The sequence below is a fragment of the Pollachius pollachius genome (assembly GCF_949987615.1).
Source record: "Pollachius pollachius genome assembly, chromosome: 18".
NCBI classification, from domain to species: domain Eukaryota; kingdom Metazoa; phylum Chordata; class Actinopteri; order Gadiformes; family Gadidae; genus Pollachius; species Pollachius pollachius.
Window position 1 is genome coordinate 2,889,453 of NC_136951.1, and position 19,917 is coordinate 2,909,369.

At 46.3% G+C, this 19,917-nt stretch overlaps 1 protein-coding gene across 5 annotated transcripts in view; it reads right to left on the bottom strand.

The window, feature by feature from the left end:
* The window catches only part of sec16a (SEC16 homolog A, endoplasmic reticulum export factor), a 29,041-nt gene extending 12,092 nt beyond the window's left edge, over nucleotides 1–16,949 (bottom strand). For 3 of the 5 annotated variants that reach the window (XM_079755319.1, XM_079755318.1, XM_079755316.1), the window contains exons 1-19: nucleotides 16,901–16,949; nucleotides 12,011–15,522; nucleotides 11,696–11,844; nucleotides 11,351–11,439; nucleotides 11,025–11,208; nucleotides 10,539–10,737; nucleotides 9,108–9,279; nucleotides 8,586–8,728; nucleotides 5,841–5,902; nucleotides 4,659–4,797; nucleotides 3,990–4,232; nucleotides 3,785–3,882; nucleotides 2,450–2,531; nucleotides 2,213–2,330; nucleotides 2,014–2,125; nucleotides 1,679–1,784; nucleotides 1,186–1,326; nucleotides 889–1,002; nucleotides 490–697 (exon numbers count right to left, since the gene is read on the bottom strand). In XM_079755319.1, coding sequence (XP_079611445.1) covers nucleotides 490–697; nucleotides 889–1,002; nucleotides 1,186–1,326; nucleotides 1,679–1,784; nucleotides 2,014–2,125; nucleotides 2,213–2,330; nucleotides 2,450–2,531; nucleotides 3,785–3,882; nucleotides 3,990–4,232; nucleotides 4,659–4,797; nucleotides 5,841–5,902; nucleotides 8,586–8,728; nucleotides 9,108–9,279; nucleotides 10,539–10,737; nucleotides 11,025–11,208; nucleotides 11,351–11,439; nucleotides 11,696–11,844; nucleotides 12,011–15,454 — 5,803 coding nt within the window. In that variant the 5' untranslated portion in view covers nucleotides 15,455–15,522; nucleotides 16,901–16,949. Of the gene's footprint in view, nucleotides 1–489; nucleotides 698–888; nucleotides 1,003–1,185; nucleotides 1,327–1,678; nucleotides 1,785–2,013; nucleotides 2,126–2,212; nucleotides 2,331–2,449; nucleotides 2,532–3,784; nucleotides 3,883–3,989; nucleotides 4,233–4,658; nucleotides 4,798–5,840; nucleotides 5,903–8,585; nucleotides 8,729–9,107; nucleotides 9,280–10,538; nucleotides 10,738–11,024; nucleotides 11,209–11,350; nucleotides 11,440–11,695; nucleotides 11,845–12,010; nucleotides 15,523–16,674; nucleotides 16,771–16,900 lie in introns of those variants that run through there. The other 2 variants (XM_079755320.1, XM_079755317.1) reach the window with 2 other exon arrangements.
* Nucleotides 16,950–19,917: the final 2,968 nt, after the last annotated feature.

Below are 19,917 nucleotides of genomic sequence, written 5' to 3' on the forward strand. Positions count from 1 at the left end.
TGTGGCTGTGGCTGGGTGTGAGCTGAGGGGCACGCCCACTGACTAGCCCCTGCGTGCCAGGAGTATGACTGAGAGTTGATGCTTGTTGTGTATGTGCAAGTCCTTTCGTTTAAAGTATTTTTTCTTTCATATTTTCTCCTTTTTTTAAACTAAAGTATTCTTTTTTTTATATATATATACAAGTATCAATACAAAAAAATTAGCGTATCTTTTTTTGCGTACCTTCTAGTATCGGTATACCGTGCAACACTAATATGAGGAAAGGCTTAACGTAGCAAATGTAAGTGCATTGCACTTACAATCGCTAGGTTAACCCACTGGTTCTATGAACATCCCAACTGTATTGACAGCAATATATTGTTTCTCCTTCTGAAAAATGTACTTAAAAGTGTCTGCTAAATGCACTTATTTGTAATTGTAAATTTCAAATAAGTGAGGGAGCAAATGCAATTCTAGACAGAAGGCTTCTATGACTACGGCCCCACAGACCTGGAGGCATCAGCTGCACGGCCTGGGGCGGCGGCCCGGGCAGCAGGGAGCTCATCAGGGGGTTGTCTGAGGAGGCTCCGTTCATCTCTTGAGCCATGATGTTGTTGTAGGGCTCAGCTGGAAGGGTCTGCTCCAACTCAGAGCTCGGGGATGCACAGTCGTACTGCGTGGGCGTGGCCCTGTCTGCATTGTAGGCTATCGCACCCATCTAAAACAGGAACAATGATAGAAAAAAGATTCGGGTATTAGAAAAACGGTTTAGATCCAATTTATTTAGCAGAGACGGGAGATATAGCTCATCAGGGCCATTCCTATGATTGGCTCTTCTAATGAAACATTGCTGACCGTGTTTTATATTGTGTGTTGGGTGGTGGCATGGTTCTAGGTAACACTCCCTACCCTGATCTGCCCATCCAGCTGTCTGAGGTGCAGCAGCCACTCCGGCTCAAAGAACAGCTCCTGCTCCGGCTTCTCCTTCAACTGGGGGTCGTAGAACCGCAGCTTCTCCGACAGCTGGGTCACAAAGGTAGAGGAAGGGAGAAGAGAATGAATACATAGCAAATACTGAAAAATCTAACATAAATAACATAAAAGTATTTAAAAAACACAGGAAGTATAAGCGATGTATGAGATGGAGGTAAGAGGCTTAAGGACCCAGTGAGGGAGTGATGGAGAGAATGAGGGGTTGACATGTACCTGAATCAGCTGACTGATGATGACAGAGGAGTGATACGAGGGCTGCATGAGGACGCTCTTGGAGATCACCTCACAGTAGTGGAAGGCCTGCGCGCTGAGGCCTGCTTCAGCCAGGCGGCAGGCATAGATCAACTTGAACACCTGGAGACCAAGCAAACAATCAATGGGCAGGAAGGGGCTAGACATCTAAAGGACAGGTCAACTGCAGACATTTAGGTTGATAATCCAGGATCTTACGGCCTATCCACTTGATAAAAAAAAACATATATACAAAAAATGCAGAGACACTGTATAAGTATTCACCAGAGTTATTGTACAAATAATAAATACATTTTCAAAGAATGCTGAATAGTCCAGCTTGCCGTCTCTACCCCCAGGACAGAGTGTCCAAGAGACTGGTTCCTATTCCCATTAGGAGACAATAGTAATCCATGTTCATTATGATTAAAGTACCAGTCTATCCCCTTATCGCCTATAAACACTAGGAGCGTACCTGGAAGTTGGGCAGGGAGCAAGGCTGGGAACCAAGGGACTGGGCGTACTCGTAGGCCTCCGTCCTCTGGATCGCCTCGTTGGTCGCAAACTGGTAGAAGGTTAAACTGGAAGCGATCCACAGGAACACAACGGGGAGTGGGGTTAACATTGGTTCTTCAATTGTGGAGTGAAGTGGACGGGAGGAACTCTTTGTTGAAATACACATATAGTGATGCTGTAGATTAATAACATAGCCAATTTAATTTATTCAGTCTGGGTTACAAAATCCAGCTGTTAAAAAATTATGGTGGTTACGAATAAATGTGAGTGAGTGAGTGATTGTGAGAGTCTAACCTGTGGTTGGAGCCAACTAGAACCATCTTGGTGCTCTTCTTGGTGTAAACCCCAAGTCCCACCTGGGCCATCAGGTAGCAGAAGTGAGCAGCATCGACGAGGCCCTTGGAAGCTGACCAAGAAATTAGCAGTATAACAACTTAACATCATGATGACCATCTGCATATAGTTCTGTCCATTGAGCTGACGGGGCCCCTACCCAGGGTGTCCCCCATGGTGGTGATGGTGCGGGTGTCCAGGTCCGGGGTATGGGTGAGGTTGGACAGCACCATGGCCAGATGAGGGCGCCAGTCGCCCCACTTCTCCTCTCCACAGGACTACAAATAACAAGATCAGACAGAGATCCAATAAGACAGGGTCACAGAGAGGAGGAGACAATCAGACAGCTTTATAAGTCATTTAGCCCGAGAAGAAGGGAAGGAGGAGTGTGTCATACGATGGCGGAGGCCGGCATCCTCCCAGACATCAGCTGGTAGACGGTCTGCAGAGGGTCGTTGATGGGCAGACTGTTGGCAAACCTGAGCACCAACAAAAATTCCAGTTAGTCCTCTCTACTAGCGAGTAGTAATGCGCGATATAAACGATATACGATATAAACGATAGAAAATGGCCTACGATAGAGATTTTAATTCTATCGCTCTATCGCGATAATGCATGTTCATGACGCAAAATACAATGTTTAATTTTTGGTTTGGTGCGGTTACTTTTCACATTGCAATTTTCGCAACAGTGCCAGAATTCGTCAACAAACCTGCATGTGTGCAAAGAACGTTAAATCATTGGACAAAAAGGTCTGGGGCGGGGTAAAGCGTTAAAGAAAACGGGGGGGGGGAGGGAAGCACCGGTGAAAGTAAACAATCATGGATATCTAGCGTGATATACATTGATCTGCGGACTGGTCCAACTCCTTCTCCCTGATCCTGACTCGGAATGTGTTAAATGCATCGGCATTTTTAAGTTATGTTTTCCAGCATACTTTTTACTTGCTTTTGTCGGACCGTCGGGTGGTGGCTCAACATGAAGCAAAGAGGAGACGGAATGTCTCCTGGATATCGGACCCAAATATCCAATAGACGTTCCGTCTCCTCTTTGCTCCATGTTGAGCAACGTCTCCGAGACCACCTCTCCGGCTGGGTCAACCTCCTTTTGATCGATAAAAAATATCACGTAATCGACAAAAATCTTAACAATCAATGATCGATCATCAATTAATCATGCCCATCCCTAATTGTCAGTACAGTGTCTGTTCCTTATCTAGAAAGACACCCGTTTTTCCTGTTCTCTGCATCTTGGGTGGCATTTAAGAACCAAGGACTTAAACTAAGTGTAGTGCCTTTTAGAATGGTTTGCACTAAAGGAAAGAAACCCAATACTCATTTTATTTATCTGCAACATTATGTTGTATGATTACAGTGTTTCACAATAAATGTTCTCTAAATGACATACTATATTTCTCTTTTTTTTAAATACATTTAGCAGTTTGGCTTTCCTTAGGGTCTATGTAACCTGTTCTGAAACGGTTATTTTATGATTTTATATCGTGATATATATCGTTATCGCAAGAGGCTGCAATGTATATCGCACTATGGATTTTAGGCCATATCGCCCACCTCTACTAGCGAGGTGTTCATTTCTCTCACTAGGACATTTATATTACATGTTAAGCTCTCTTAAGGGATTGTTTAGGCACATGGTATATATAAATGAAACATTATGTTTGTATCAGAGGGAAGCTTTAAACCAAATGGTCTATGTCTCAGACCCTGTGTACCTGGTCATGACACGGGCGTGCGTCCGGTTGTCCATCTTACTGGCCAATAGTAGCGCGTGTCCCCACAGACCTCCCTTCATCGCCGCTTCTAGAGCATCCTGTTAAAAAAAAAAAAAAAAGGGTTTCACACTTCTCCTCCCGCTAGGAATAAAACCTGTCCCTCATCCAGCACTATCCACAACCCAGCGGCGGACCGGTTCCCTGCCTTCTTGCGGCCAAACAGCAGCAGCTCCCGGAAGCGCTCCGTTTCCTTGCCGACGTTCTCTGGCACCGTCATGAAGGTGTCCGACAGGAGGGACAGAGGCCCCGCCCCCGGCTCCTCCTCGGCCCGCTCCAGCGGCTCGTTGTTGAAGTCGATCAGGTTGGCCTCGTTGGGGCTCTTGCCAGGCAGCCACACTGAGCGGTGCTCCTTGAGCAGCAGGTCGGCGATGTCCGTCCCCACCACCGTCTGCAGGGACAAGGGCGGGAACACAGGTCCTTAGTCATCATGGGGGCCCCTTGGTTTGATAAAGCAACTTCTCTGTTTGTACCCAGGGCATGTTGCAGATTACACTGAGATAACTCCATCATCATTTGCTGAACGCTGTCAAATAAAGAGCTTCAAGTCAAATGTATTTGTTCGGTGCCTCCATCAGGGTCCTGAGGCACGTTACGAGGGAGGATGTAAATATTTAGTGGTCCCTCCAGAGAATAAAGTGTCACATCGGAGGAACCAACCCTCCATTCTGCCTACTAAAGTAAAACTTCAGTCCCAGTATGGTCTTAATCGTATTATTCAGCCTTCATTGAACTCAAGGTGTGCATGTAAACGTGGTCATGGACCATATTTCTGTATAATAATGAAGTTTGTTGAGTCTCCCTCCCTGGAGCATACCCCATTCTGTCGGCAGAGGAGCATGATGAAGTCCCACAACAGGCAGGCCGAGTCACGGTCCAGCAGGTCGTTGTTCCGCACGCACTCCAGGGCCTTGTTCTGGGAGAACTTGATCACGTCTCCCTTGTGGGTCTCCTCCCTGACAAACAACAGACAGGCATCAGACAGGACCACTCCAGGCTGAGCTCCGTTTCAGGGTGAACCGGACTCCAGGCTGGGCTCCGTTTCAGGGTGAACCGGACTCCAGGCTGGGCTCCGTTTCAGGGTGAACCAGGCTGGGGTCCGGGTCTGCCATGTCAAGTCAGAAGGCATCCCGAGTTCAGAAGTACAGATTAGACTAGTCTGAGTTCAGACTAGTCTATCGTCTAACTGGTTTAGATAATGGCAACAACCTCTTTATATGATATCCAATAACTTCTATTGCATTCCAAGTATGGGTGTGCGAAATGAGAATATTGTGAACAATAAAAAGTTGACGATCTGCCTTCACAGGAAGATCTTTAATATCGTGCTGTTCCATCTATTCTACCAGTTTCAGTTCTTGGCTCATACACACATCCAAAGTCACTTTCTTCAATAAAGGTTATTACCTTCAATAAGGGTCAGCACCTTCATTAAGGGTTAGGCTTCCTGGACACCTATAGAATAGCACCATGGTGTTGGTGGATAGTGAAGCTCCACCTTAGCAGTGGTTTATTTTTGGTATGCGAATCCAAGTGAGGGTTAAGCTCTACTTGTAGTATAACGTGATGGTGTGGCGCATCGCTCATTATAACCCTCATATAGAACCACGGTACTAAAAAGGATCACAAAGTTTGGTCGCAACACCCACCCTCCTTCCTACAACTCCCAGCCCGAAATGCATGATTTTGGTATTATATATTTTTTCAACAATATGCATGAGCAAAATAATACATATTTTATTTAACTTTATTCTTACATTACTTTATTATAAACTATGCATACGCATATTGAATTGAGATTTGAGTAGCAACCTAGCAAATGATTGTACAAATTTTTGAAAATTTAACCCTATTTTGAAATCAACAAAAAAATATAGCCAGTGAAACGCTGGTTTGAGTCAGTTCTGGTTTAAGCCTATACCTATCGAAAGCTGTTCCTTCGAACAGGGCAGTGGAAGTGATTTGAATGGCGTGTGCGTGCTGTAACAGGGATCCTTACTTGACAAGGGGTCCGGGGAAGGAGCGTAGCTCTGCCTGCTCATTGGTGTCCTGGAGAATGGTCTGCACTCAAAGAGACACTTACACTTAGCATGGTCTGCACTCAAAGAGACACTTACACTTAGCATGGTCTGCACTCAAAGAGACACTTACATTTAGCATGGTCTGCACTCAAAGAGACACTTACATTTAGCATGGTCTGCACTCAAGAGACACTTACATTTAGCATGGTCTGCACTCAAAGAGACACTTACATTTAGCATGGTCTGCACTCAAAGAGACACTTACATTTAGCATGGTCTGCACTCAAAGAGACACTTACATTTAGCATGGTCTGCACTCAAGAGACACTTACATTTAGCATGGTCTGCACTCAAGAGACACTTACATTTTGCATGGTCTGCACTCAAAGAGACACTTACATTTAGCATGGTCTGCACTCAAGAGACACTTACATTTAGCATGGTCTGCACTCTAATGGCCAATCCCGAAGTGAGCCCTGAGGACTAAGGACTAAGGACTCACGGACTTACTTGATCTCTGGTGCTAAGTGAGCGAGTGTGCGAGGCCACATGGGCTCAGATAGGTATATATGGGATTGGGACAGCACTTCAGGAGAGCACATGCTACCTTGACAACGTTTAATGACAAAGGTGTTGCTGACACATGCCGGTTTGGGAATTCTCATTTTGACGCTTCTTTGGTTTTTTTGTAAATGCAATGAAAAAAAATCGGCTACAGCAATTTATTGATATTAGAAAATAAAATTTTTACTTTTGAATACTTCAGTATAAAGGATGCATTGAATAATTTAAGTGATTATTGGCCTACACATACTAATCATAAGTCAGAATGGGCTACATTTGGCTGAATTATAAGTACCGTATTTTCCGCAATATAAGGCGCACTTAAAAGCCGGTAATTTTCTCAAAAAACGACAGTGCGCCTTATAATCCGGAGCGCCTTATATATGGATCAATTGGTTAATTGGTTGATCCATACTGGTTGTAAACGGCGCTCTGTCAAAATGTTTCAGCATGAAAAACCAATAGAAACAATTTAATAATAATAATAAAATGTTTCACTACGACTACGATAAAGCCACACTGCTTGCAGCATTACGGCTATCGTAGTCAGTGCACACAGCATTTTACTGCGCTTACTCATGGAAGGTCACACTATACGATCACAGACCCAGGAAATCGGGCGGAAGACTGGCCACACTACAAGATTCGAGGGTGCGATGCTCTACTATGTATCATTCACGTTTGCAAGATATTTAAAAAATCTAAGGTTTGGAACTGCGTAATTGTGTTTTACCTTTTTGTCATAAAGGTTCCAGTTTTATATCTGCTAAATGCAGCAACTCGTCCTCACAGTTGCGTTGCGCGTGACGAGCTATACAATTAGCACAGCTCCATCTAGTGGATGCATAACGCATCCCCAGTCAAACGTTTGACTGCAGTATCTTCTATGCTATGCGCCTTATAATCCGGTGCGCCCTTTTTATGAAAAAAGTTCTAAAATAGGTCATTCATTGAAGGTGCGCCTTATAATCCGGTGCGTGTTATAGTGCGGGAAATACGGTAGTAATGTGAAGAGCCGTTTGGGAGCCAAAAGAGCAGGCTCTTGTTGGTGAGCTGATCCAAATGATCAGGCTCACTAAAAAAAGGCAGAAATTCCTATCTGGTCGCGCATAGAGGCGAAGTCACGCCCCTTCCGGTAGAGCCCATGGGACCTATGAGATCGAAAAATATGTATGGTTTCAATGGAGAGAAAGTAATTATCTTCTGGTCCCAGTCTTTATATGCCCCGGATTACACACATGTTGTTTGTGGATTTAAATAATTAATAATATTTCATGTCTAGAGTTTGACCGTTTATTGTGCAATTGTTCAGTTAAAGGCTGTAGAGAAAACACAATGAGAAAGACTACATGTCTCGTATGTGCCGTCACGCTCCCTGCGACTGGCATGGACAAGACCGACAATCTCTCCATCGGCATAACTGAAACTCTCCACATGCCCCAACTTATAATGGTTTTCACCTCTTTTGATGCTTTTATCCTCCCCTTGGAAAAAACCTAACATTATCAAACTTCTTCACGAAAATGTTTAGTTTTCTTTGCATGAAAAATTATCATTTAAATCCACAAACATATTTGTAATCCGGGGCATATAAAGACTGGGACCAGAAAATAATTACTTTCTCTCCATTGAAACCATTCATATTTTTCGATCTCATAGGTCCCATGAGCTCTACCGGAAGGGGCGTGACTTCGCCACTCTATAGACAGTAGCGTCATCTTGTTATTTACCTTCCTAATTTCCGGATATCCCTATGGTCTCCGCGGTAAACGTCACAACGCTTTGAACTGTGGGTAATTCCCTTAGGTGAAGTCTGCACTGATGCGGACTCACGGAAAGGGCTCGGTAAGTGTGACATTGGGACAGCGAGAGAACATTTAAAATTTTACGCTTTTGTCAAAAGCTACAACAAACAAAAAACAAACGTTTGTGGTAAACCACAAAATTATATTATTTAAATGCTTACTTCCAAAATTAGCTTCAAAATACTGCAAAACTAAAATAAACCGAATTTGACCATTAAAATAATACCAAAACACTGATCTAAAAATCTAAATTATGCTGAAGAAAGGGAATTTGGAACCAACTACCCATCGACCAAATGCAAAGCGGTAGATTAATTAAACTTCAATGCACAATGCACAACCAGACCCACTTACCTCCATGTTGTAGATGTCCACCAGGGCCGGCTGCCCAGCCGAGGGCATGTTGGCCAGCACCTGGACCAGGTGCCCCCCGGGCCCAAAGCGGGCACAGCGGTGGGGCATGATGAACTTCTCTGGGGTGTGTGGGCGGGGGGGCGCTGGAGAAGTGGAGGAAGAAGGAGACACAAACTTTTTATTACACACACACGAGAAATGACTACCTGCCTTGCTGTGCGTTAGGGTTACATCGCAACATCGCTTTAGGCTGAGATATTATAGAGATCCGGGAGTCCGCAAACGGCAACAATTACATCTCTATTTTGCTGTTCAATCTATTATAAATAATTGGCCCTATTTGTTTAAGGCACTGCTATGTGACGTTTGAAATGTGCTGCTCATCTGTGCAATCCTTTGTTAAAGTTGTGTTTAAATGATCGTGTTTTATTATGTTGTTTACCATTATAATTAAAGTAAAATCAAAATGCAAAACAACTATTTTAGGCATGTGTTGTGATGATAATCAATGTGTGTCTTTACGTTGCTCAGGTGCGATCCAGGTGGACTCTGTGCTGTAGTCCGCAGGGTAGGTGTACTGGGTGTAGTTCTGGCTGCCGTCCGCCTGGTCCGGGTACTGTCTGTAGGGGTCACTCCGGATGGGAGCGGTGGTGTCGTACACCGTCAGGTCAGGTTGGCTCCGGTACACCTGACTCTGCATGGCCACACATGGAGAGAGAGGTGGTATATTAGACCAGGACCACTGTACCGGCAGTACAGCAGATGGGAGGATAGGGCGAGGACTTTTCAATCCGCTGTAGGCACGATTCCAGCGTTGTGAGGAGAGGGCAGAAAAACAACAACTATATTTTGAAATGAAAACCCCTAAAGCCCTCTCTCTCTGCTCCCTCCCTAAATTGCTCCGACATTGACAAGCGTTGAATTCCCACACCCGTCATTGACAGGCAAGAAGGATTCCCGAACCAGCAGTCTTACCTACAGACCCTTTAAGACGGTTGCTATAATGCTTTGCAAACAAGGCCATCTCCAAGACCGACAGGCAGAGATCTACCTACTGATAATACAGTAGGTGACGTATGCATATTTTAACTACAAGTGAGTTTAGGAAATAGGTACCTTAACTTGGTCATTATGCTTATACATTTAAAATCTCACACTGTCTGAGATAGACATAGATAAATAGATAGGCTATAAGATTGGGATACACATAGAAAATAGATAGGAATGAAGATAAAAAACAGACAGAAAGAAAGATATGCAGGTATACAGACATATAATGACATGCAGGTATACAGGAGATAGACAGACACAGGCAGAAGGATAAAAATATATGTCAACAGCTGTGTCAAGATGAGTTTTGCCTTTGACTTACTATTTTCAAATTCAATATTGTCAGATCTGTCTTGGCTATTTGTACGTTCTTGCAAACAACGAATATGTTTGCTCAACGTTTCTGAACCGAAAATATGATTAATGCCAAAGTTAATAGATATGTGTGTACCAAGGTAGTGTTTTAACTGCTATTGGCTCTTTCTATGAATGTTCTGTTGGAGTTTTGAGTGAATATAATGGGGGTTATGAAATCTCTTGTATATATGCATATTATAGCGAAATATTTTTTGTTTTTAATTGCCAGTGTTATCTTGGTTTGTGTAAATGACTGACTAAGTTAATAATTGGTCCTTGAGGCTACAGGTTTGACTGCATTGGAACGTGTAATATGAATATCATATTGTTCTTACCAAATTTGTCCGGGCTACCAAATATCTCAGAGCGACGTCAATAGTTATATTGTCACTATTGTCACACGATGTCACTCAGTTATTAAAAATAAAAAACATTATCCGTCACTGTCAAATAAATCATCCATCAATAATTGACATCCAACTCGGTGAATGAGATAATGTGACATATGATGCTTGGTTTATTCCATGTGGGTAACCGCCCGCTGACCTGCTGCGACCGGACGCTGGACGCGCTGTGTCGGCTGTGCTGGGTGTGGTTGCTGTGCAGGCTGTGGGCTGACATCTCGCTGTGGACGCTGCGCCGGTCAAAGTCATCCAAGACGGATTCCTCTCTCCGGCGGTAGTCGTCGTCGAAGCTGGCGTCGTAGCCCGGGTAGTAGCGCCATTGGTCCTCGTAGCCCTCCGGCCTGAAGGAGAACAGAGCAGAAAGGGCTGAATGAGGGGCACTGGCCGGCTGGCCACACCAAGCATTGCCCAACCAGGCTTCAACAAACATTCAAATCGGTCCAACAGAGGGAGAGCAGTGGGTCATTATTTAAGCACAACGCATTTAATAGGGATCAAATGTTGAATTAACTAAATTAAAAAGAAATAGCTTCTTCAATAAAAATGTGAACCGTTCCAAGTACATTTTTTTAGTACTACACAGAACTGGATGGCCTTTGGCAGTTACGAACCTCTATATACTGCTTACCTAGCAAAGGGCTGTTGTTGTTGTGGTAGTAGTGGGGGCTGTTGCAGTTGTTGTTGCTGCTGCTGCTGTTGTAGTTGAGGGTTGTAGTAGGGGTCTCGCCCTCTGTAGGCCTCATCATAGTTGTACCAGTAGGACTGGTCGTAGTAGCCTCTGTATCTGGGATCGTAGGCACCTGAATTGTAGCCTAAGACATTTTGTTTTTAATTGCCAGGCAATCATTTATATCCATGGAATTGTTCAGTCAAATCTTGATCTGCAAGTGTCACAACAGCAAGATTTTGAAGTATATGTAGTATCAAGGAAGATAATATAGCATTGGTCCTTACCATAGTCGTACGGTTTCTTGTAATAGTCTGCATAATATTCCTCGTAGGCACTTCGGTTGGCTCTCTGGTAGTCTTCCGGGTAGCCTTGCCTTTGGATGAGGGTTTGAACATAGAAGCATCATTAACACAAGTGAGGATTTCATATTGTATTTCATTGATTGCAGTTGGAAGATTTGCCCAATTGTCGACATTATTTAATACCAGATCGTTTGTGGTGATGAGCTTGAGAAACGTTACAGAGATGTCTGTATGACATTTTTAATCAGTGGTAACCATTGCTCAGTTGGCTTTGGATTCTTGCTAGCATGAAGTGCATGGGAACTGATGGCGTTGCTGTGGTCTCACCTGGATGACGACCTGTCCGAGTACTGACTGGACCGGGAGCTGGGCCTCTCGGGCTGAGGCTCTCGGTACTGGGTGTTGGGATCTCGGTACGCCGGGTTCTGTCCTTCATATCTTCCATACCATGGATCAAACCTTCTGTATGGGTCCTCCTGGAATACAGCGGCAGTTAAGTATTTACAGCTCACCGTTTCGGCAATCGAATTCAACATGGCATGGCTCAGTTGTATTGCAATAAATAACTAGCATGCTAGACGATCAATTAGACACATAAGTGAGTTAACTAATGTATAACTTAATGAAGTACTCATTACATACATTGTAGTAAGGCTGTGCTCTTGGATCCCCAGGCGGAGGATACTGGCCAGGGGGATGGGGCGCTCTGCCATCAGGGTATTCTCCATAGGCGCCTGCATGGAAACCTCCGTACCCCGGGACCGGTGCGCCTTGAGCAGGGCCATAACCCTGGCTACCCACAGAGGAAGGGGGACGTGGGGGTGCGGCAGGGTTTGGCTGGGGGGCCCCTGGAGGGACTTGTCCCTGGAGCCCAGAGGGGTAAGAAGCAGCAGCAGCAGCAGCAGGAGGAGGAGGAACCGCAGAAGGAGCAGCAGCTGAGGCAGGACCGCTCCCTCCAGGAAAACCGTGGGCTGAAGGAGGTCGACTCACCGCAGGACCCTGTGCAGCAGGTTGGATAGCGGGCATCTGGGGATGCTCTGCGAGCGGCTGCTGGGGGTTTGAAGCTGCCCGGGTGGGGGCAGCTTCAGGTGTGGGGGCAGCCTCAGGTGCATGTAGGGCAGCATTAGACACTGGGGCCTGGGCAATGCGTTCGCCTTCGCCCCTTAACCCCTGTTGAGCATCTTTGGTGACCTGCAGGTAGAACCCGGGAGCGTTACTAGCCTGTGGAGACCCTTGTAGAGGGGAAGGATGGCCTGAGGCCTGCGTTTGGCTCTGTGATTGGTGCATAGAAAAATCAAGCAGTTCATAATTTGAAAGTTGTGGATTCATAGGGAGAGCAGAGTGGCTCTCCCCATCCATTGATTGAGCCCTCGACAGAGGAAGGCATGCGGCCTGTGATAACGGCAAAGCGGAGGTTTCCCATCTTTCGCATTCTTTCTGATCTCGAGCCAGGTTAAGTGGGCCCTGACTCTGCGCAGAAGAGGGGTTGATCATTGGTAATGCCATGAAGGATTGGTTCTGATCGGACGATAATAGAGGTGGTTGGGAGGTACTGGCCCCATGCCCCTGTGAGGGGGGTCTCATGGGTGGACTGGTCTGCTGCCTTGGAGCAGCAGCTTGTGCAGTGGGAGGAATCACACTATAATTGGACACCGGAGGGGCAATCAACACAGGCTGGTGAAGCGTGTCGGCCACCAAGAGAGACGCAAAGCCCAGGTGACCTTGGGAGTCTGACAGATCCCCCACACTCACCTTCGGCGGGTTCTCTAGATTCTCTGAGTGCTGCTGTGTGGCACTGGTTCTCTGGGGGGGTTGAAGGTCCAAAGGACCATCTTCTGGGGGCTGGATGACGTCGTTACTAGGTTCCCGTAGCGGGGCGAGGACTGGGGGAGCAGCAGGGGCCAGAAGGATGTTGGCTCCTAAGGTGGAAGGGTCATTCTGAGCCCATAGAGTAGTGGCAGGGCTTTCACATGGCCGGTGAGCGCCAAACGCACGGGAAGATGGCCGGGAGTGAGACAGAACCACAGGGTGTACGAGGTGAGGAACTCCAGGTCCAGTCATTAGAGGATGACCGGTTCCATAAATGTTCTCAATATTATCTGGGGGCTGCTCCAGGTTGCCAGGTACAGCATCGCCACCCCCTTCAGCAACCATTTTCGCCCTGTCAACTTCAACGGGGCGTACCCCAACTCCATGCGAGCGTACAGGTTCAAAAGAGCTGTTTGCACTGGCCTGGAATACACCAGTAGGTTTGGGGGGGCTGGGTGTAGGGGGCTGACTGGTATACATATGCTCCTGGGAGCTATGGTGCGCACCCACATCAGTAGGTGGAGAAGTGTCAATCTGCTCAAAGTATCCCCCAGCAGCCACAGAGATGTTATGATCCTCCGCGAGGCGAGGGCTTTCTTGCTGTATAAAAGTGCCCATGACCCCCTGATGTCGGCGGGACCCAGTTCCACTACCGTGGCTTACATTACTGTAGCTCGATGACACACTAGCAGATCTCATTGGTCGTGGAATCGTATCTGGGGTCTCAAGGTTTGGACCTGCTTCATAATGGTCTTCTCCGTGCCCTACCTCACCAGAGGGGCTACCAATGGTTTTACTGGGCAACACTTCCTGGTTGGGTACACACTCAAGATTCTCCACGTGGTGAAACTGAGGTTCAGAAGGCTTTTGGATGTTCACTGGGCATGCGTAAAGGCCCTCATTCATGTACGGTATGTGTGGATTGCTGCTGAAAGAGGCTCCATGGTAATCCCCTGTTGGAGGCTCTGCCTGACTGACGTGGGGCAGTGGAGGCAGTTGTGGATGGCTGTGAAGCTGGCCGGATCCCTGCATACCATTCACAGCTTTCTTACCCTCTCCAGCCAGTGTCTCTTCGTTCTCCACGTCACTTCCCCTGAAGAACATTGACACAGAACCAGATTCCTGTGCATATGGAAGTGGGGCCGCTCCAGGCAAAGGATCAGTAGTTGGGGTACTACGTTGAGGTCCAACTGAGGTGGGCCGGGTTGGGGTGGGGCTCATGCCAATGCCCATTTGGTGATAGCCTGGATCCTGTGACGGCTGGTTAAACCAGGTATCTTGTGTGCCTGCGCCTTGACTGAAGTAGCTCTGAACCTGGAAGTGTGATTCATGCTGCTGAGGTACATTTGGATCTGGCCATTGTGAGCTCGTAGGAACCATCTCCGGGTCCTGGGGAAGAGGTGCCTGGACTTGGGAAGGTTCGGGCTGTGTTGGAGGAGTGGGGGCGTTATGATGAGGGGACGGTGGGTGGGAAGGGTATGGTTGAGGCTGGTGAGGGATGTTAAAGGGCTGCAATGGGGGGTCAGTGGTTGGCTGGAAATAGTTTTGCAATGATGGAGGGCGACTCCCATGATCAGGGGACCAATGAGAGGATGATGTTGTGGGAGGCACTGGCTGGAAGGGCATGGCTTGAGGAGCATGCTCCCCCTGGTGGTCCTGATGGAAATATGGCTGGCTAGGCATTGAGTTTGAGGCCATGGACGAGACATTCTGGGTCGTCGGTGGTGGCTGTGCTATTGAATTAAAATAGCCCTGTTCTGAATTTGGTTGTGTATATCCTTGTGTGACATGCGGCGGTAGCTGTCCTGGGTGCTGTTGAGCAGGAGGAGCTACACCTTGAGGGGTGAAAAGGTTTACTCCGGCCTGATAGGATGAGTGCGGACCGGAGGCAGCAGCTTGTTGGTGATCCACTGGCTGTGGATGCATGCCTGGGCCAGCCTGTGAATACAGACTATTGGGAGCCATCTGTGGGAAGGGAGCGTTGCTATTGGGTACCATAGGAGGACCAGCAGCAGCAGCAGCAGCCATAGGTGCTGGGGCTTGCATCCCAAAAGCAAAAGGGTCTGTCATCGGATGGTTACTAGATGGGGGTCCCATCATTGCAGCTGGGGGTCCCATCATTGCAGCTGGGGGTCCCATCATTGCAGCTGGGGGTCCCATCATTGCAGCTGGTGCTGTGGATGTGTGCTTGAGGGGTCTTGTCCTGCGGAAGGCGTTGGGCCCTGCAGAGGGAAGGCCGGAAGCCCCAGGTGGCCCATTCCGAGGAGGGGGCTGCATGGTTGCTATCGTAACCAATGCACAGACCAAGCCGGTTATGTTGCTGAGAATATTGGACTCAGGTGTAGCTAGAGAGGAAACAAAAGCACGGTAAGAATGAGTACGCAAAAAGGAGGAACCAGAGGGGAAGGCAAAGCAAATACCAGGATGTTACCTTGTTAGATTTCACCACACCCTCCTTTAGCTTTTGTTTGCAATCAAAAGTTAAACGTGGCCATTTCTTGTAACCAAGAGCTACACATAATATGGTCAAATTAAAAAAAAATAGGATTTTTGTTTTTAAATATTGTTGAACGGCCACTAAAATAGCACATAACACATTTTAGTCTCTTAATATACAAACTATAACGCCTAGTCCCGTCTGCACTTGTAAAAGTTAGGAGGTTGGAAATAAAGCAATCACTATTGTGATGAAAGAGAAATGCTACACTAAGGGATATTTTGTATATGTGTACATTTCTTTCAATGACAAAGAATAAAAAAAAGTCTACAGTGGATGGTGGACGCAAAAAATACTAAACATTACAACATCAAATAACATTTTCAATGAAGGGCCTACAATAACGATGGAAACAAATATTGGGCTAAAATATATATTGCAAACAAACAAGCATGCATGTTTGCATTCAAAAGGTTACAAGGCATATCCCTTTGTTAAATCGCATTTGAATAGTTTAAGAACACTATCAGGTAGAGCTAGTGTAACGACAGGCCGAGTGTAACGACAGACCGAGCTAGTGTAGCGACAGACCGAGCTAGTGTAACCACAGACCGAGCTAGTGTAACGACAGACAAAGCTGGCGGTAGCTGCCGTTAACGATAGACTAGTGTAACGATAGACCGAGCAAGTGTACCGATAGACCGAGCTAGCCGTCTGTTAGCATCGCAGCTGTCTGCTCGCCAGTAGTTTGAGACAAGCAACAATAACACGAGACTCAGTCAGTCATCACAAATTGGTAATCGATTATCTTATTATGATCAGGTCTCAAACTAGTGTTGAGTCTCTTTGAACTGGTCCAATGTCCAGATGAGAGGAAAGGTTTGGACGGTCCGGTGCTCGGGGGCTAACGGTAACTCACCGAGCCTTAACGTAACATGGCTCTAACGCGTTAGCAGCACATAATACGCTGTTCTCCTAAGTCATCGCTGTCGCCGACATGTCAACACTACTTCTCGTATCGGCTAATCGACGACATGTTTAACACCGGATCGACTCTGACCTGTGCGAGCATCAAGTGATTCTGACCGCTGACATGTCACGGAGCGTGTAGACGGGTCGGCAGTTTGAGCTAACGTCACATTTCCGACCGACCGCTGATCAACAGCAGGTTACCCCCCGATTACCACCAGGGACATGGAGCCGTTGGGGCATTCAGCTACCGGCCGCTATCAGCTAGGTATATTTCCCCCCTGTATTTGTAGAAGATATAAGTGAGAAATCCTTACAAATGTGCAGCACAGTGAGCCTGACAGTCAGCCACCATCTTTAACGAACACATCCTTCTGGGATACGTGTACAACCTACGTCACAGGTCAAACACCGGCTCGTCATCGCGGGGTCGGTCCATGTGTAAGCCTTTACGTTGTGATTCTGCATTTATTTATGTCAGGCAATTATTGACTATACAATTAGGTATGACCTCCAACTTTCCTGTAAGAAGGTAGAAAATGTAATGGGCGGTGAATGCAATGGTTGGACCATTGCATTGAATTGGACCATGAGTTCCAATTCCTGAAAAAAAATGTTTATTTCAAATAGTTAGAGAATTTTGCATTTATGTTACAAAAAATCATCTAGCGTTACTTTGCTGTGATAGCATTAAATAAACAAAAAAATAAATAGATGTAAGTGAATATTAAGTATTTGTTCAGTCCCAGCACTGTACCTGACCGACAGCAGAGGGAGGTAGAGTACAGAGTGTGAGAGTTGGGGGACCTGCTGTTAGCATGGCGGCATGTCGTTGTAGTCACTATTTGAAGGCCTGAGCGTTAATCTCTCTATATAGGCAATGATGGCCTGCTGCTGATACCTCAGAGAAAGGGGGTTCAGGGTAAGACGTATAATTGGCTTCAGGATTCTTTTTTAATTATATTGGGAATTCTGTTAGAAGAAAAGATGATTTTGAGTGGTCACACTGATACAGTTCTGGATGAATGTAAGAAAGTTCTAGATCTCATGAGGTGTCTCGCTTAATGTGCCTGGGTAGCAGAGAGCGAAATTATACTGATCAGGGCCATGATTAGACTGTATGGTTGTTTGGCTATTGGGTCAGCACCTAAAACACTTTAGAAAAGCAAATCTTTTTCAGGTTTCATCTGTTGCTTTTCACCAGACCCCAGATCATGCACACCTTTTGGAGCCTGGGGAGGGTCCTCTGGCGCTGAGATGTATGAAGCTGGGTGTGAGGCAGTGGGTTAGGTTAAGAAGTCGGACTGGGGATCTTAACGTCGGTTAGGTTAAGAAGTCGGACTGGGTATCTTAATGTCGGTTAGGTTAAGAAGTCAGACTGGGGGTCTGAGGCGGTCGGTTAGGTTATAGGTCTGTATCGGTATTTGTGAGGGTTGGGGGAGGTATCTCTGCATATGCCAAAAGACAATATGTTCGTGTTCAAGCAGGAAGCAGGCTGTGACGCTATAACTTTAGGGGGAGGGCGATGGATACACCTTGGTCCCCTGTACCACAGTGGTTGATATCTGATTTGATGTTGGAATTTGAGATTACCAGGCTTGAGTTTTACAATTCCTAATCAGGGTGTGGTTTGTTTTGTTTTTGTAACATTTAAGTATTTTGGGGATGTTAATAATTTCGCCCCTCCCAACTACTAGGTAAGAGACAATGAAAATTAAACAATTTGGTGTTCAATCCACTCTTGCCATTAGCACTTTTGGCCACAATCGATGAGCAGTGACTACAGATATGTCAAGGATTTTGAAGCTCTGAGATAGTTGAAAATCTCTGAGATTAAACTTTTGTGTTCCAAGTTGTTTTTAACACGGTATATATTTTTTAAGCAAAGATCCATGTTGCGTGTCTGAAACCAAAATCACACTTCTCAGATAATAATGCAAATGCATATGCACAAGACACAAAAATAGATGAACCAAATCATCCAGGTGGCCGGCCACAAAATATGGGACATAATATGTTTGGAGGAATTTCTGAAGCTTGTTTCTGAATCTTTCAGTTCCTTTCTCCAGGGGCCACACTGTCTGGCTGACATTGTACTGCACCCTGCAGATGTTCATGTTGGGTGTCAGGCCTGTTGAGCTATGCTTTTTTGCAGTACAGCAGAAGGTATCATTAGGTCCCAATCCCATTTGTAATGGCTAGAATCTTCTGCAAGTTGTCATTGACGCCCTCCACCTGGCCATCGGATTGTGGTCGGGAAGGGCTGGTGCAGGTTGTTTTGATCCCCAAAACCTTGCACAAGCTCTGGAAAACCTAAGACTTAAGATTGGTACCCCAATTACTGTGGAGCTCACCCAAGTATTAGGTACCACTGTCCACAGGATGGCCCAAAATGGAGGCAGTACCTAGTCTCTTAAGTTCATTGAACGCCTTCTGACACTCACCAGCTGCACAGCCCAATGGAACCGGGTGTACTTCTGGGAGAGTGCATGGAGGGGCTTGGTCACGGTCGCAAAGTCCTTCACTAATCAGCGGTAAGAAGCCAAGCTAATATACCGGCGCACCTCGGAAAATTTTTGTGGTGCAGGCCACTCTTGAACTTTGTGGACCTCCTTGGGTTCTGTACAACACCTTGAGCCGACACAATGTGCCCCGATAGGTAACCCGTTCACAGAAAATGTGACTTTTAGATGGTTTGTGCTTAAAATAGGCCACACACAGCCGGGCAAAAACGTGGGCTTGACACTCCAACATCTGCCGCGAATCACTGCCCAGGATGATGATATCGAGACACACTAGGCACGTGTACCACTGCATTCCCGCCAAGACACCGTCCATATGCCAATGGAGCGTAGCAGACGCGATAGATAATCTAAAAGGCATCACGTTCCACTGAAAAAAAAAGTCTTCCAGGTGCCAAATGCAGAATCCCTGCCAGTACCCCACAGCTAGAGCCAATGTGGTAAAGTGCTGAAGACAGCGTGCCAGAGTCTCCTGGATGCGTGGCAGTGGATAAGTGTCATTAACAGTCCATTCACTCAAAGCTTTATAATCCAACTAGAGTCTGTTCATCGAGACCATCCTGATCAAGTGACCTCACGTTCTGTTCACTAAACCGATCAGCTTGGACATCTAGCCGCCCACATCGATTTCCAGAAATGACAATGTTATCATGCCCATTCAGGGACTCTGTTGTGGTTGATGACGTGAAGGGGCCAATCAAACGCTGCATTGTTGTTGATGATGTAAAATACAGCCACTGGAAAAACAGTAGTGGTGTCTCCCGAAGCAACAAGCCGTCACGTTAACATTAGTAGTTTAAACACAGCCATAA